The 13,758-nt window shown below is 39.0% G+C and overlaps 1 protein-coding gene across 2 annotated transcripts; it reads right to left on the bottom strand.

Annotated features, from left to right (window-relative positions):
• Positions 1–656: 656 nt before the first annotated feature.
• hic1 (hypermethylated in cancer 1) lies at positions 657–12,780 on the bottom strand. Of its 2 annotated transcripts, none has more exons than XM_084127133.1 (2): positions 12,590–12,780; positions 657–5,276 (listed from the first exon to the last, which is right to left on the bottom strand). In XM_084127133.1, the coding sequence occupies exon 2, from the start codon at positions 5,257–5,259 to the stop codon at positions 3,067–3,069; it is 2,193 nt and encodes a 730-aa protein (XP_083983259.1). In that variant the 5' UTR covers positions 5,260–5,276; positions 12,590–12,780; the 3' UTR covers positions 657–3,066. The 2 variants fall into 2 exon arrangements, with proteins under 2 accessions (XP_083983259.1, XP_083983258.1); XM_084127132.1 differs by lacking the exon at positions 12,590–12,780 and adding an exon at positions 10,338–10,577.
• Positions 12,781–13,758: the final 978 nt, after the last annotated feature.

Below are 13,758 nucleotides of genomic sequence, written 5' to 3'. Positions count from 1 at the left end.
TTGTTTTGTCTGTCGGGGAGCAGGAAAGAGAGAGCGATAGATTTTCGATGAGAGCGAGCTAATGAATGGTGGAGAAGGGGAGTGTGAGATTTATTTTCCCACCACTGAAATCCACTTCAAACGGACTGCCACATCTCCTCAGCGAGTATTAATATGTCTGCGGTCAAAGTTTTAACTGTTATGATAGCTGTAATATTGTTCTATGCCTCGAGTCAGAAGATTTGTATTCCGTTTACGCTCCGGGTTTCATTTGGATACAAACAAACCTCTGTGCCCAGACTGTTTTCATGTGTTTTGCAAAATTAAGTTGAGAGGAATTTCTGGATCTCGGCTGTCCACTTAAGAGTGTTGGGAAATTTCAGCATCTGTCTCGCCCCAAACAAGCTGGTTTCATGCGTGTGGTTTAATAGTACATGTATACAAAACCTCACTGGGAGTCTAATCCTGCCTCTCGGCAAAAAGGTCAGCTAAAGTTTCTGCAGGCCCGCCCAGAACAAATTGGTCAATCAACTTCAGAAACTATGCTTCCCTCCTTACCAACCCGGCCAAGTGTTTATCATTGCGGCGAATTATTGATAAACACACAACATTTCTTATACAGCATAACGTTAACAGTAATCGGACTTGCTGTCTGGCAATTTCTTTTAGTGCATGTGTGAGTTTCAAACTGTGCTTTATAACTCTAAGTACCTTCAAGTGTACAGAGAAACATACAGAATTCTTATCAAGAAATCATTTTTAATTTACAAATTTGCCTTTTATGGTAATTAAGTCATTTACCGTTTCATTGTGTAACTACAGTATTCTGTAATGTAAAAATAGTAGACAGTTGCATAGGCTAATCAGAAAAAAAACAAATCAAATAATAATTTCAAGGGGGAAAAAATACATTTTTTTGCATTGTGAAATAACCACATGTTTAAAAAACAATAAGATCCCTTCAGAAAGTGTGCTTGAATTATAATGTATAAGCCACAGACAGCAAATATGTTTGTGTTTTTATGTTAAACTATTGCTAAAGCATTGTGTCACCCACCCTTTGAAAGGCTCAGTCCTGAGGTAAGCACCAATGTCATTTCGCTTTGATTAAGAGAGTTCAATCTGACCAAAATACAAAAAAAGAAAACAGAAACACTTTGTATAGCTGACATTCTACAGAGTAAAGCCCAGGTAATTTGTCCCAAATTACATGTTCAATATTCACTAAGCTCTAAAGCTTTAAGATTCACTAGTTCTTTCACAGTGCATTTGTGGTTTAAGTTTTCACATTCACCAACTGAGGTTGTAATTGTAACTAGTGGTTAACGAAAAATTTTCACTTAAGGTCTGGCAGAGGAAAAGACAAAAATGTCAACATGGTCTTTGGAATAAAAAACAGCAGGTGCCGTATCTTATTAGAGCATTTACATCTACGGTAAAACGATTTATTTAGAGTCAAAGCAGATGAATTGTAAGACATACAGGAAGCAACCCTAAAAGGCTACTGTGTTTCATGTTGCTTGAAAGAAATGAAGGATTGATTGTTGTAAGTGTAGCTTATGATATGTTAGTGCGGTAGCTGGGGGATTAGGGTGTATGATCAGATCACAGGGCCTGGTCAACTGGCATAAAATCTAACATTAGTGGGAAAGACAAGCGCGGATAGTCTTCGAAAATCTGAGATTTCACAGGGCTTACCCTGAGTGGACCAGCTGCTGCTATCTGCGCTCACAGTATCAGATAGAGAGAGAGAGAGCCCTGCTCCTCATGTTCAGATGGTTGTCACATTAACAGCTCTACGTACGTGTGTGTGTGTGTGTGTGTGAGGCACCACGGGGTCAAAGCCGTCACATTAGCCTGAAATTAACTGCACTGTAATAGGGGTGAGGAGGCCCTCTCAAACATTTCACATAAGGAAAGGTCTTAAAGGTGTTGCTGAATCAATCACTTACAAAATGTCACTGTTTATATACACAAAAGTGCCTTCGCTGTGACCGTTAAACATCTAGTCATGCAGAGAATCTTTCAAAGGGGTCGACTGCAATGCAACTGAAGCATATGGACTTTTCAAAGGCACCACCCATGCTTAGTCTGTTGCACCAGATGGACCGAAACACGTGGACACAGATTGTTATATCATGATCGGAATATGCACAAAGATATTCCAGTTGTGAGATCACAGGGCAGTACTTGCTACTTTTTCAATAAGCTTAAGGCACTTGGCATTTGAGGAAAGGAAATGGAACAAAGACACTAAATAGCTCGGGACCATACACCTGAAGGTAAAAAAAAATAAAAAATGGCACTCTCTGTGAACTATCATTCCACGCTGAAGGGGATAACTACATCAATGCAGAGAAAAGCTTAGATCACTTTACCTAAGTCCTGGAACAAACACTCTTCAGTTAGTTGCTCCCTTTAGTATGGAAAAAAACTGGGCCATTCACAAAGCTGGAAAATCAGATACAGGTGATCCAGTACTCCGAAAAATAGTCTATAAAAAGTCCTCCAATTACTATAAAATCCCAAAGATTTGGCTTTTTCTTTTGTCCAGATTACTCTCTCCATTCTGGACAGAAGCCCTGAATATTGTTCATATGTGCTTTTTCATTCTATATACACCAATAATACTTAGTACACAGGTTTAGGGTACGATTGCAACTCTCTTTTGTAACATTTGACATTTTTTCTTTGGCTTTTCATCATACAAAAAAAAAAGGAAAATAAAAATAAATAAAAACAATCTCTTTTTGGTTTTCAATTGGTTGTTTGGCTCGGTGATTGAACAAAAAAGAAGTTGTTTTTTTTTTATAAATACTGCATTGTCTGAGTGTCCAACGGTCAAAACAGATTATAAATAAAGCAGTTTCCTCCTTTTAGAAAAGTAATTTTAAGAAATGCACGTACTGCAAAATCTGCAAAGAAAGGCACGTTCAGAATTAAACAGCTTTGTGCATTTTTATGGCCAACACATTCCGGCCTCCACACTTTGAGGTGCAGGTTCAAATGAAGATGAGGTGAGAGTTGAATACTGTGAATGGTATACAGTGATGTCTCTTTAGAAAGTATAGTTAGTGGTTCCCCCCTCTAGCTGGGAGAGTAGCGGTCAATGGTGCGGGACTCTGCCGAGAGCTGCTGGGAAGTGGGCGGCAAAGACGGGTTCAGGATGTCCATCTTGTTGTGAGTGAGGCCGAGGTGTTCCACAGCCAGCTTTGACAGCGGGTAGAGGCTCTCCATGACCTTGGCGTCAGCCAGCAGGTGCTGAGAAGCTGCAAAAAGGTCTGAGGTTTTCTCCTGCTTCAGACCCAAATGCTCAGCTGCGTACTTGCTCAGGGGATAAATCCCCTCGGAGAAGTCCATCTTCAGCTTGCCATCAGGAGTCAGTCCTCCACCAGCTGCTCCACTGCTGTGCATCTTCATGTGACTGATGAGGTTGCGCTGCTGTGCAAACTTGCCACCGCACACCTGGCACTCGTAGGGCTTCTCTCCGGAGTGGATGCGCATGTGCTCCGTCAGACGGTACTGCCGAGTAAAGCGCATGCCGCAGGCGTCACAGGCAAAGGGTTTTAAGCCCAAATGGCTGCGCATGTGGCGTGTCATGGTACCACGTTGGGTGAACTTCTTGCCACAGATGCTACAGGGGTATGGGCGTGTAAGCCAGTGGGTTTTTTCATGCTGCCTCAGGGTGGCGGGATCTTTATAAGACTTGTCACAGGAAGAACAGCGATATGGTCGTATGATCTCCCCAAGTCCAATGGAATGGAGGTTTTGTGCCGATTTGTTGTCTAGGAAAGGGCTGTGGAGGCCACTAGTGCTGTTCAAGCTTGTAGGTCCATGGGCATTGATGGGTTTGCTGCCGTTGTTGTCCACCTCACTCCCATTGTTTAGCTCTTCCTCATTATGCGTTTCCACATGGGCATTAAGCTGCTCTGAGCTGGGAAAGCCTTTGTCGCAAGGGATGCACACGTACAAGTTATCCCCGAAACTCTCTGGCTCGTACGGCATGTGATATCTTCCACCTGGGACAGATGGAGATGGACGACCTTCACTGCTCCCCGTCTCCTCGCTGCCGGTCCCATTCTCATCCTCTGCATCATCGCAAGTCCCCCTGTCATAGCCCCGTTCGCTCATGTTCAGCTTTTCCTCGCTATTCTTATGGTGGTTCATGTGCTGGTGGTGTCTCTCTTTATCCTGCTCACCCATTCCTCCACTGTCATCCTCTTCATCCTCCTCATCTTCATCCTCTGGGTTGGAAGGCTCATTCTTCACCCACCGATAGATGCTGGACCCATCTCGACCTTGTTCTCTGGAGTCCTCCATGGGTTCTGGGCTGGGAGGGCAGGGGTAAGGTTCTTGGCCATGAGGACGGTGCAGGTGGGGAAGATGGGGTGCAAGTGGATGATTGGGTAGGGGGAAGGGGTGTGGGGTGAGAGACCCCGCATGATGGGCTGCCTCCATTTTTCTGGAGCCATCGTTAGGACTGATCAGGGGGCTGGTGCTTGGGTCTAGCTCCCCCTCAGGCTCCTCCTCTGGGTGAAGTGAGGAGATCAAGTGGGGATGACCAGAAGGATGCTGAGATTGGGGGCTTTTCTTGGACAAGTCAAGGCCATAGACAGATGAGCAGTTCCTGTCAGTAGGGGCCAAGCGCAGGCCTGACTGTGGCGACAGGGATGCCTTTGCTGGGGGGTATGGTGGTGGACCCTGGGTGTGAGCTGGTGCATAAATCTCTCCGCCATGGGGGGGCAGTGGGAGGGAGGGCAGGTCCTCTAATGGTGTAGGTCGAGGGGTGCTCATTACTGAGTGGATGACAGGGGGAGATATTCGAAACCGCCTTCCCCCCATGCCACTGGGGTCTATCTTGTAAGGTAAAAACCCAGGGTTAGGACGTAAATGGTACTTCCCATTCCTCTTCAGCTTCTTCTTGCATAGAGTCACCAGATCCAGCAGTTGCAGGTAACTTGCAGCCGCCAGCACTGCACCTATATTTGGCTCAGTTGGTGAGGTGGGGTCACCTTCACTTAAGCGTCCTGTGTAAATATAGTCAAGAATGACTCGAAACACACCCGGACTGACCATTTCATGGTCCAGATTGATGAGGTTGTCATGAACAACAAGAGACTTAAGGTAGAGGCTACTGGCTGCCAGGATGTTCTTGTGAGCACGGAACAGTGCATTCTGCACCACAATGATAACATCACATAAGAAGCCTTTGGTTCGTTGTGTGTTCAATTGCAAGAGGAGGTGCCTAGCATGACTTGGGACTTCCATGGCATCCAGCATCGACTTCAGACCAATACCTGAAACAGAAGAGAAATGCAACAATTAGAAGCCAGAAATGTGTTGCAGACAAATATAAACTACCAGATTTAGATGCTTATCAAATGCAGCTGAATTTTGCTTACTTATTTGAATACAGTGGTATAAAAGGCCATGCCTATTCCCGTTTTTTTTAAATAGCTGTCTTTTGAAATATAACACACATTACTGACACATCTGTTCGTGTTAGACTACCTTGTAAAACTTGACTGGCAGCCCTTAAAGATATGAAAAAGAACACTTAAGCTTGTGTGCATTTTCTTGAGCCTGAATATGGTTCTTCATTTACTCTTTGATATCTTTGTAGACTTTCAGGTAGAGAATTGAGGGCAAACAATTCAGCTTTTCCTTTAATACAACAAGCATCAGAAGAACTCCATAAAAGTGAGCTATAGCTGACCGAGTGAAACTGCAATGGTTTTGTCATTATCAAGATACAAACCCACATGTTTAAAACTTACAGTGAAGTAGTTAACAAAAAAAGAAAGAAAAAAGACAGAGGACAAATGCCAGTATAAACATGTTTTCATATTGCTGTCTTCCTGATAAAGAATTCCAGAGGTGGTGTGTGGAGTTTTAAACAAAGTCAGACTGAAGGTTTTGCAAGTGTGATGAACAGCAGGCATAAACCAGCAGGGACAAAAAATGCAGCAAATTCATGACAGGACACTCTGCTGTAGTATACTGTATAGAAGTGTGACTTACAAATCAAACCATTTTCAAAAGATCACTTGTCAGAGGGTTCCTACAAGTTACTGCATAAACATTCAACCAACAATGGCAAGTTTAAATTCTAAGCTGAATGCAACAATTCGCAAACATAATATTTTCTGGTAAATGTGTAATGTTTATTGTTTAAACCCTGCTACGTAAGGATAGTCTGTAGATAAAATGGATATTTAGGGTCCCTCAGGGGCTGGTTTCACTGATGGGAAACAAGAAGATAAATAAATACAGTCATCACAACATCAGTTCCTCCTCTCATTGTTTATTTCATTGTATAAAATAATCCTCTTAGATGAATACTGTAGTTTGTAGTCATAAGCTTCCATTTAATTAGCCCTTAAATCCAGCAACGCAATCTACCCTATAAATTCAACCACAACCACAATGCCAGAAAATCAGTGTTATACACAATGTGTGAATTATTCAATGACTTTTAGTGGTTTGCCTTTTTAAAGAAATTCCTGTCATTAATTTTCTGGTTATTCATCTCCTACAACCCATTTAAACAACATTCAGGAATTTACTAATATATATATATATATATATATATATATATATATTTGTGTGTGTTCTTGTATATGGTTTATGAGGACACAAATTTGTATAATAACATGGGTATTACAACGTAAATATGGTTTATGAGGATGCTTCCTGTGTGTGTGCATGTGTGTAAAACTACAACAAAGGGGAGGGGGAGGGGGAGGGGAGGGGGGGAGGGGTTCTGGTTTCCACTATTCCTATTTATTAAAATTAAAACAGTAAAATGTGATGCACAAAAAAGCTGCATCTCTGTCTCTCTTTAAAGTAAAGAGCAACTGCGCACTGTAGAGACGCACGAGGACGCGCTTGTCATTCTGGTATCTCCACTATAGAAATAAACAAAGTGAGGCAGAGAAACCATACATGGACAGAATTAAAGTTCGTCTATTAAAATAAAATAAAATAATAAAATAAAATAAAAAATTACTGACAACATACATTTATAAAACAATTAGCCTATCTGTGTACATTTTTTGTGTCAAAATAATTAATTTAGCCCGGTGCCAAAAAACATTTGCACATCAGGGAAAAACAACAACGCTTAAAATCAGAAGTCATGGTTTTAAATTATTTTTGAACATTTCCGTCTTGTGGAAATAATGCCGGAGCTGGTTATTTTCGGTCTGCAGTGCACCTGTAGGCTACCTTCCTCCTTTATGTCAGCCTGAACACTCGAGTTACAGGTTATTCAATACAATTTTCCTAATTCATAAATCATGTAGGCCTATTCCGTTTAATTTCTAACTGCGCGTCATTTATAGTTTTTTAAACGATTATATAATTGCATAATTTGCAATTAGGCCAATATAAAAGAGGATACACTTTCACGAACGCACAGAAACAAAGAGACGAAATAATATCAATTGCCTGTTGCAGGCAAAGTTACCACAATGAAGCGCCTCAACCAAACAAACATTACCCGCAAAATTTCCTCTCAGGCCGCATCTGTCTTAATAAAGCACTAACGTTGTGTAACTCCTCTCCTCCCCTGCTGCCCACGGACACGTCTCATCACTGACAGGTGTATTTTAAGGTGAATAGCCATTTTTGGCTCATGGTCTTTCCATTAGCTGTGAGAGTTTGACAAAACAGCAGATATGAGCGCATGATTTACAACGATTCGTGCCGCACTGTCCTGCACGTGCTGCTTATAACAACTTCTATTAAGCACAAGAAGATGACAAAATAGAAGGATGTAAAAATGTAAACAATAAAGAAAGAAACGGGGGGGGGGGGGAAATGGAAAGAGGGCTGTGGTTAAACCTACACCTGAAAGTTTTTATTAGAAATACAAAGAACGAAAATCAGTCAGACAGCAAGCGTTGTCAACAAACATAATAAAAATCCTTTCAGACCTTCAACGTGTTAAGATTAAAAGGGAAGTGATGAAAGACGTGTTTTAAAACGACTGTTTGAACTTAACGCGTAAACACTCAGCCTATACTTCCTCTCAATCATAGCCTATGACCTTGCGGATTTACATTACGCATCTTTAAAACACACTTTTATGCATCCGATAATTTGAGTGAATATGATTCCATATGAGAATCGAATCATTTAAATGAATAAGCCTTTTTCTAAAACGTCTCAACAAAAGTGGTTTTGACTTTAGAAAACATTAGCCTAAATGGGTCGTCAATCTCAAAAACATTTTACTGAATAAATAAAGTTAATTTGAATAACTAATTTGAATATAAATACAAACGCTATCGACGCTCAATAAAATGTCACTTGTTTGGGTGTGCAGCGCATCATGCGACAGCTTGGTCTATTTGCTATATTTGGTATGGTATGGACTGGATTAAAGACAGTGCATGGGTCATATTTTAGGTGCTTTGGTATTCATTAGCCCTGTGTTTTGTCTCTGTTGTCATTTTGCTGGTTTAGGGGCGAGGCAGGGGTCTGCTCGTGTTCTTAAGACTTCCTCTCTCTCACTCACTCTCTCTCTCTCTCTCTCCGCCCTCGGTCTGTCATCTTTCTTTCTTTTTTTCTTTCTTTTTTTTTTTACCGCAAAAGCGTCCTCCCTTAGAGATTTATCCCGTAGAATTAGTCTAATGTGCCTTTAAGGAACATACAGTCAATCAGTCATAAAGCATATCTTTCAAAATTCCTGAAGTGGCGTATAGACGTTGTAAACATGAGAAACACAATAAATATTTATAGGCCTAGCTGTATTTTGTTTGTTTGTTGTTGTTGTTGTTGTTGTTTCAGGAAAAGGAATGGCACATAAAACAGAAAAACATATACATTAAAATGGCAAGCATAATTTAAAGAATGTTGGCCCTATAATTTGAAATAGCCTAATTAAAGTTCAGGTAGCCAACACTTGTTCAAGAAATAAAAAGAGAATAAAAATGTTTTAAATTAGTTTTTAATTAATGTCAGTTTTAAGTGTTTTAAAAGAGTTTGCCATAACTTATTTTTCAAGTTTTACTGTTTCCTAAGACATGCTCGTTTTGTGAATGGAAGGTAAAACCTGCGCAAAACCTCTTGGCACCAAGAAGTGAGCGTTTGTCTTGGATCGTGCCTGTTTAAAGTGGTTTAAAGTCAAACAGCAAAACAACTGAGATTTATCGACCATTTTGCATATATTTTGAAGGTAGGAGCTTGGAAAAGTGCATATCATGTGTTACAGATTCCTCTTCCACAGCTTGTCTTATTGCGATCATATTCTCTCGCGCGCTCCATCAGCACACGCAGCTCTGGATATTCATTCATAAATACTACTGGGAGGATTTGCTCACCATCCCCTATATGTGGCCTCTATGGTCAGGGATGAGATGGAAATATTCTAACCACATATCACATAATCTAGGCCTATATCGGTTTTATGTTCGGTAGAGTAGGCTACCTACCATAATACTCTCTTGGATGGAGTGCATTAGAGAAGTTCAAAATAAAAATAAAAAATCTAGGCAAGCATGTGAATATTCTCATTCTCTCTATGAGCATGTTACACTTTTAAATGTTAATTAAAAAAAATCTATTATGCCATACAATTATTTCTTAGTTTTACATCTATGATTAGGGTAGGTCTTTTAAAAAATATTTGTTTGACTCCGTGTAAAACTAAATTATATCACTCCATTAAATCCTTTAGTTTTCATTAAACAAAATGCATTATTGAGAGCTAGTCAATAAACGTGCGAAATGTTGTTCAGTCTAAACAGAGAATCTAATCTAAAATAGCCTAAGTGACATCAACAATCTAAGACTCTCAAAACATGCAGAATTTAAATTGTTCATTTACGTTCAGACTGAACTTTAAGCAAGACATCGTGTAGCTGTCTTTAAAATCGAATCATTCTCTTTAAAGTCAAATCACTCGCATGTGAAACACCATGAATTCTCAATTAAGGATGAGCTGAGAGCCCCGTCAACATTGTGATGATCACACCGCCAATCACCGATCACAACACTTCTGGATTCATAATGCGATTAAACTTGTACTTTGTAAAGTCCCTTGTTCGCTTTCTCAAGGCAATAAATGAAAACTTTAACGTTTCTAAATATTTGAAAACTTTTGATCTCTCCAAAAAAGTAAGTATTTGCATGCTGAAAATAATCGTGGGGTTAATAATAGCCTACTAAAATGTGCAATACAAAATACCGAAAGGCAAACAATCGGGTCTTAATTTTTTTTTTAAACATTTACATCCAACTCTAAAAGTGCTGACAATTTAAACAGTTTAATCTCGGAATAATATTGTGTATAACTATGAATAAAGTGTTGATGAAGAGGCTATGGTTAAAATGTTAAGAGCATTGAACGTTACCTGGATGCCCGATCTCTTCTGCCATCCGATCTAAGTCTCCCTTAATGATCATCTCAACAGTCTTTTGGAGTCATTTCTGACGTTTCAACTTTGAACTGCCAGCCTCCCAAAAACCATGCCAGTTTTCCGAGCACGACTGCCAACTCTTTTTTATTATTAATTGCAATGAATTTCGTGTTGCTCACCCTCCCTCTTGCTCTCTGTCCCTCCTCCTCCTATCTCTCTCTCTCTCGCTCTCTCTCTCTTTCTCTCTCACTCACTCCTCCTATAAAAATACGTGCGTACTCCTCCATCAGTTTTCCTCGGTTTTTTTGTATGTTTTGTAATTTCCTTGGCTATTTTTGCATGGATGTAATAACGCGACTGGAGATGATAATGGGCTTCTGGGCTGTGTGAGTGTTTTAGCGCCTCGTGTGATGTCAGTCTACAATAAAACTAAAAGGTAAAATCGAGGGCAGGAACTTACAGTGACCCCAACTTGAACTTCTCAACACATCGAGGCTTCGTCTTAAAGAGACAGGCGTTTTATCGTATCACAACATATTTTTACGTTATAGAGTAGCTGTTATTATGACTGTGAACTACTTAAATACAGATAGCCTGGTGGCCATAACTTCTGTATTGAGTTCGTGATAATGTTATTCAGGAAAATAAATAGTGAAACGGCACACCCCTGTCTGTATGTTTACTCACAAATACACTGATTAACTTTTGCATAAAAATGTATTTCTTATTTAAATTTGATTAATTTAATACAGTTGCACAACAAAAAAGTAGCCTAACATCATGTCATTAATATTGTATGGCTGTACCATGGTATTTTTGGAAGAGCCTTGAGGAATATGTACCATGGTATATAGCCTATATATCAAAGCACCTTGGTACTGCCTTAATACTTTTGGCTACACTTTATTTTAAGGTGACGTAGTTACTTACTCAAATAAGTAGGCTGAGTCATATTAATTTAACATGTACTTAGGCTACTAAACAGTGACAGTTAAGGTTTGGTTTGCTTTAGGGTTAGTTACTTGTAATTATGCATAATTTACTGTTATTACAATGCAGTAAAGTGTAAATACGTCCCCTTAAAATAAAGTGCTACAGTAGTTTTTTGTACGGGAACTTAGATGGTAAGCAATGTTTTGATCTCAAACAATTAGATGCCCTTGACACTGAAGTTGAAAAATTCAATCTATAATTATTATCTGGACAAATTTAAGATTAGTTTAATTATTTGTAAGCTAATTTATTGGTGTATCTGTAGCATCAGTACTATACTATCTATAGTGACACAATTCATAAGTCTTAACTCACACACTTTTACACATTTATTTGATCCCGATATTTAGACAGAAAAGCTGCAGAAATTATGCATAGACTTCATCACCCAACACACTGACAAAAAAATGTAGTCCTATGATGTAACTATACACCACTGGAAATTTTGTGAGCTTCAATAATAGATATGTGTCATTTTCATTTATTTAGCTAATTATTTATTCTGAAAATTAAGGCTCAAGTAAGATTATTCTTTTTATTAGCAGGTCTAATGTCAGTGTAATAGATGCCATGGCCTATTGACAGATCGCAGTTTCTTGCACACACTCTTAACAAAAAAAGTTTTGAATTAAATTAGTTGTTTAGACAACCATCCATGTACTGGTGCTTTAAAGAACCCAGAAACCACTCTTAAGAACCCATAATGTGACATCAATAACAATAATTTTTTTTAATCTTCAAAAAAACAATGTAACTCATACAAAACCATACACAGTTTTTTTTTTAAAACGGTTCTTCATCAGGATAGAGTTCCTACTTGAACTCCTTGCTGAACTTAAGAACTCTTGAAGAACCTTTATTTTTAAGCATGTATATGGATCAGTTTTGTTCTAACAGCTAGACGGAATGAAATATGTTGTAGTATGTAGCCTAATAGTGATAGTAGGCTATGTGATAGTAGTCACTCTGGTTGGCAAGTTGTATATTGTTTTGTTTTATTTGTTGTCAAATTTTGGGATGAAAACATTTTAAGATATTTTGTATATATGTATTTTAAGATGCATACTAAGTAGTATTTAAAAAAGAAAATCCGACCAAAAAGTACAATAAGTTTTCCTGCTGTCCAGACACGCCTGCACGCACGAGCGCCAGTTATCGTAATCTATCAGGTAAGTTTGTTGGCACGCGCTCACTTAGCACACCTGAACGCGCCGCAGGTAACTCACACGATACATGCATTAACATAAACTCACCTCGGATTCATGTCTGATGCTCTTGCCGATCTTGACTTTCCCTTTACGGGATTTCCCCTGTCCAAAGATCCCCAATCGTCCAAATTCCTCTTTAAAACGTAAACCTTTCCCGGTGTTTCCAGCTTCTTCCGTGTTGTCCCTTGTCCTTTACCCTTCTCCCCTTCTCTCTCCCTCTCCTCGTGTTAGAATGGATCGGACACTTGAGAATCTGGATGGACTCTGATTGGCGTTCGTCTTCAGAATCACTGCAGGCTGCGCGCGCAGCGACACCTAATGGCTTATATTATATCAAATACATACGTTCTTCATAAAATGGAAATAATGTGGCATGCATTTCTAAACTAACATAAGCAAATTCGATTTTTTTTGTTAGATGAATGTAATTAATAGTGGTATAATTCAAAATAAAATATCTACGGTGTCTGTAACGAAGCAAAACTATTGTGAAATTCTCGTGTCAAGTCAGCTTTATAGCACTGTTTCAGCTTTGCAGTGATAAACAGGAAAATAATGATCAATAATACAAACAGAATTCAGTTCTGCTGTAAAAAATATATAAAAAAGAAAATAGTGTCATTATACCAAGTTGTATTAAAATTGCATATGGCAAGTAAAATTGCATTTGCCAATGTTCCTGGATCAACATATTTTGTCGATCCTGGAACAACATTCCTGCCCAAAAATGTTGTCCTCCTAACCCTATCTCTACCCCTAAACCTAACCCTACCCATAAGTTATCCCTAAAATCAGAGGGAAATGATAGGTTAATAAGCACATAACTGGTTGTAAGCCTAAACTTGACATAAACTGTAATCTTGTCCCTCAAATCTGATTGGTTGATTGGAATGTTGTTCCAGGACCAACAAAAATGTTGATCCAGGAACTTCTTGCCCGTGGTGAAATCACGTTCACCCTCCAGGTTGATATTGTAAAGTTAGGATTAATTTCCTTTAATTTTCTGATTAGTTTTATAAATGTTTAATTTTGCTCTGCAGCAAAATTTAAGTTTTTGTTACAGATTATTGTAACCACATGAAAAATTTCACCTGTTCTTGTTTTTTGAAGGGTGTTAAATTCTTTAATAAGAAAGTTCTTAATAACTTTCTTTCTTTCTGTTTTTTTATTTATTTATCCTATTCCCCTTTATTTATCGAATATCCAATTAATTT

This window comes from Abramis brama, assembly GCF_963993115.1.
Source record: "Abramis brama genome assembly, chromosome: 10".
NCBI lineage: Eukaryota > Metazoa > Chordata > Actinopteri > Cypriniformes > Leuciscidae > Abramis > Abramis brama.
Note: the sequence above shows the minus strand (reverse complement) of the source record. Positions and strands in the feature narration are given on the sequence as shown.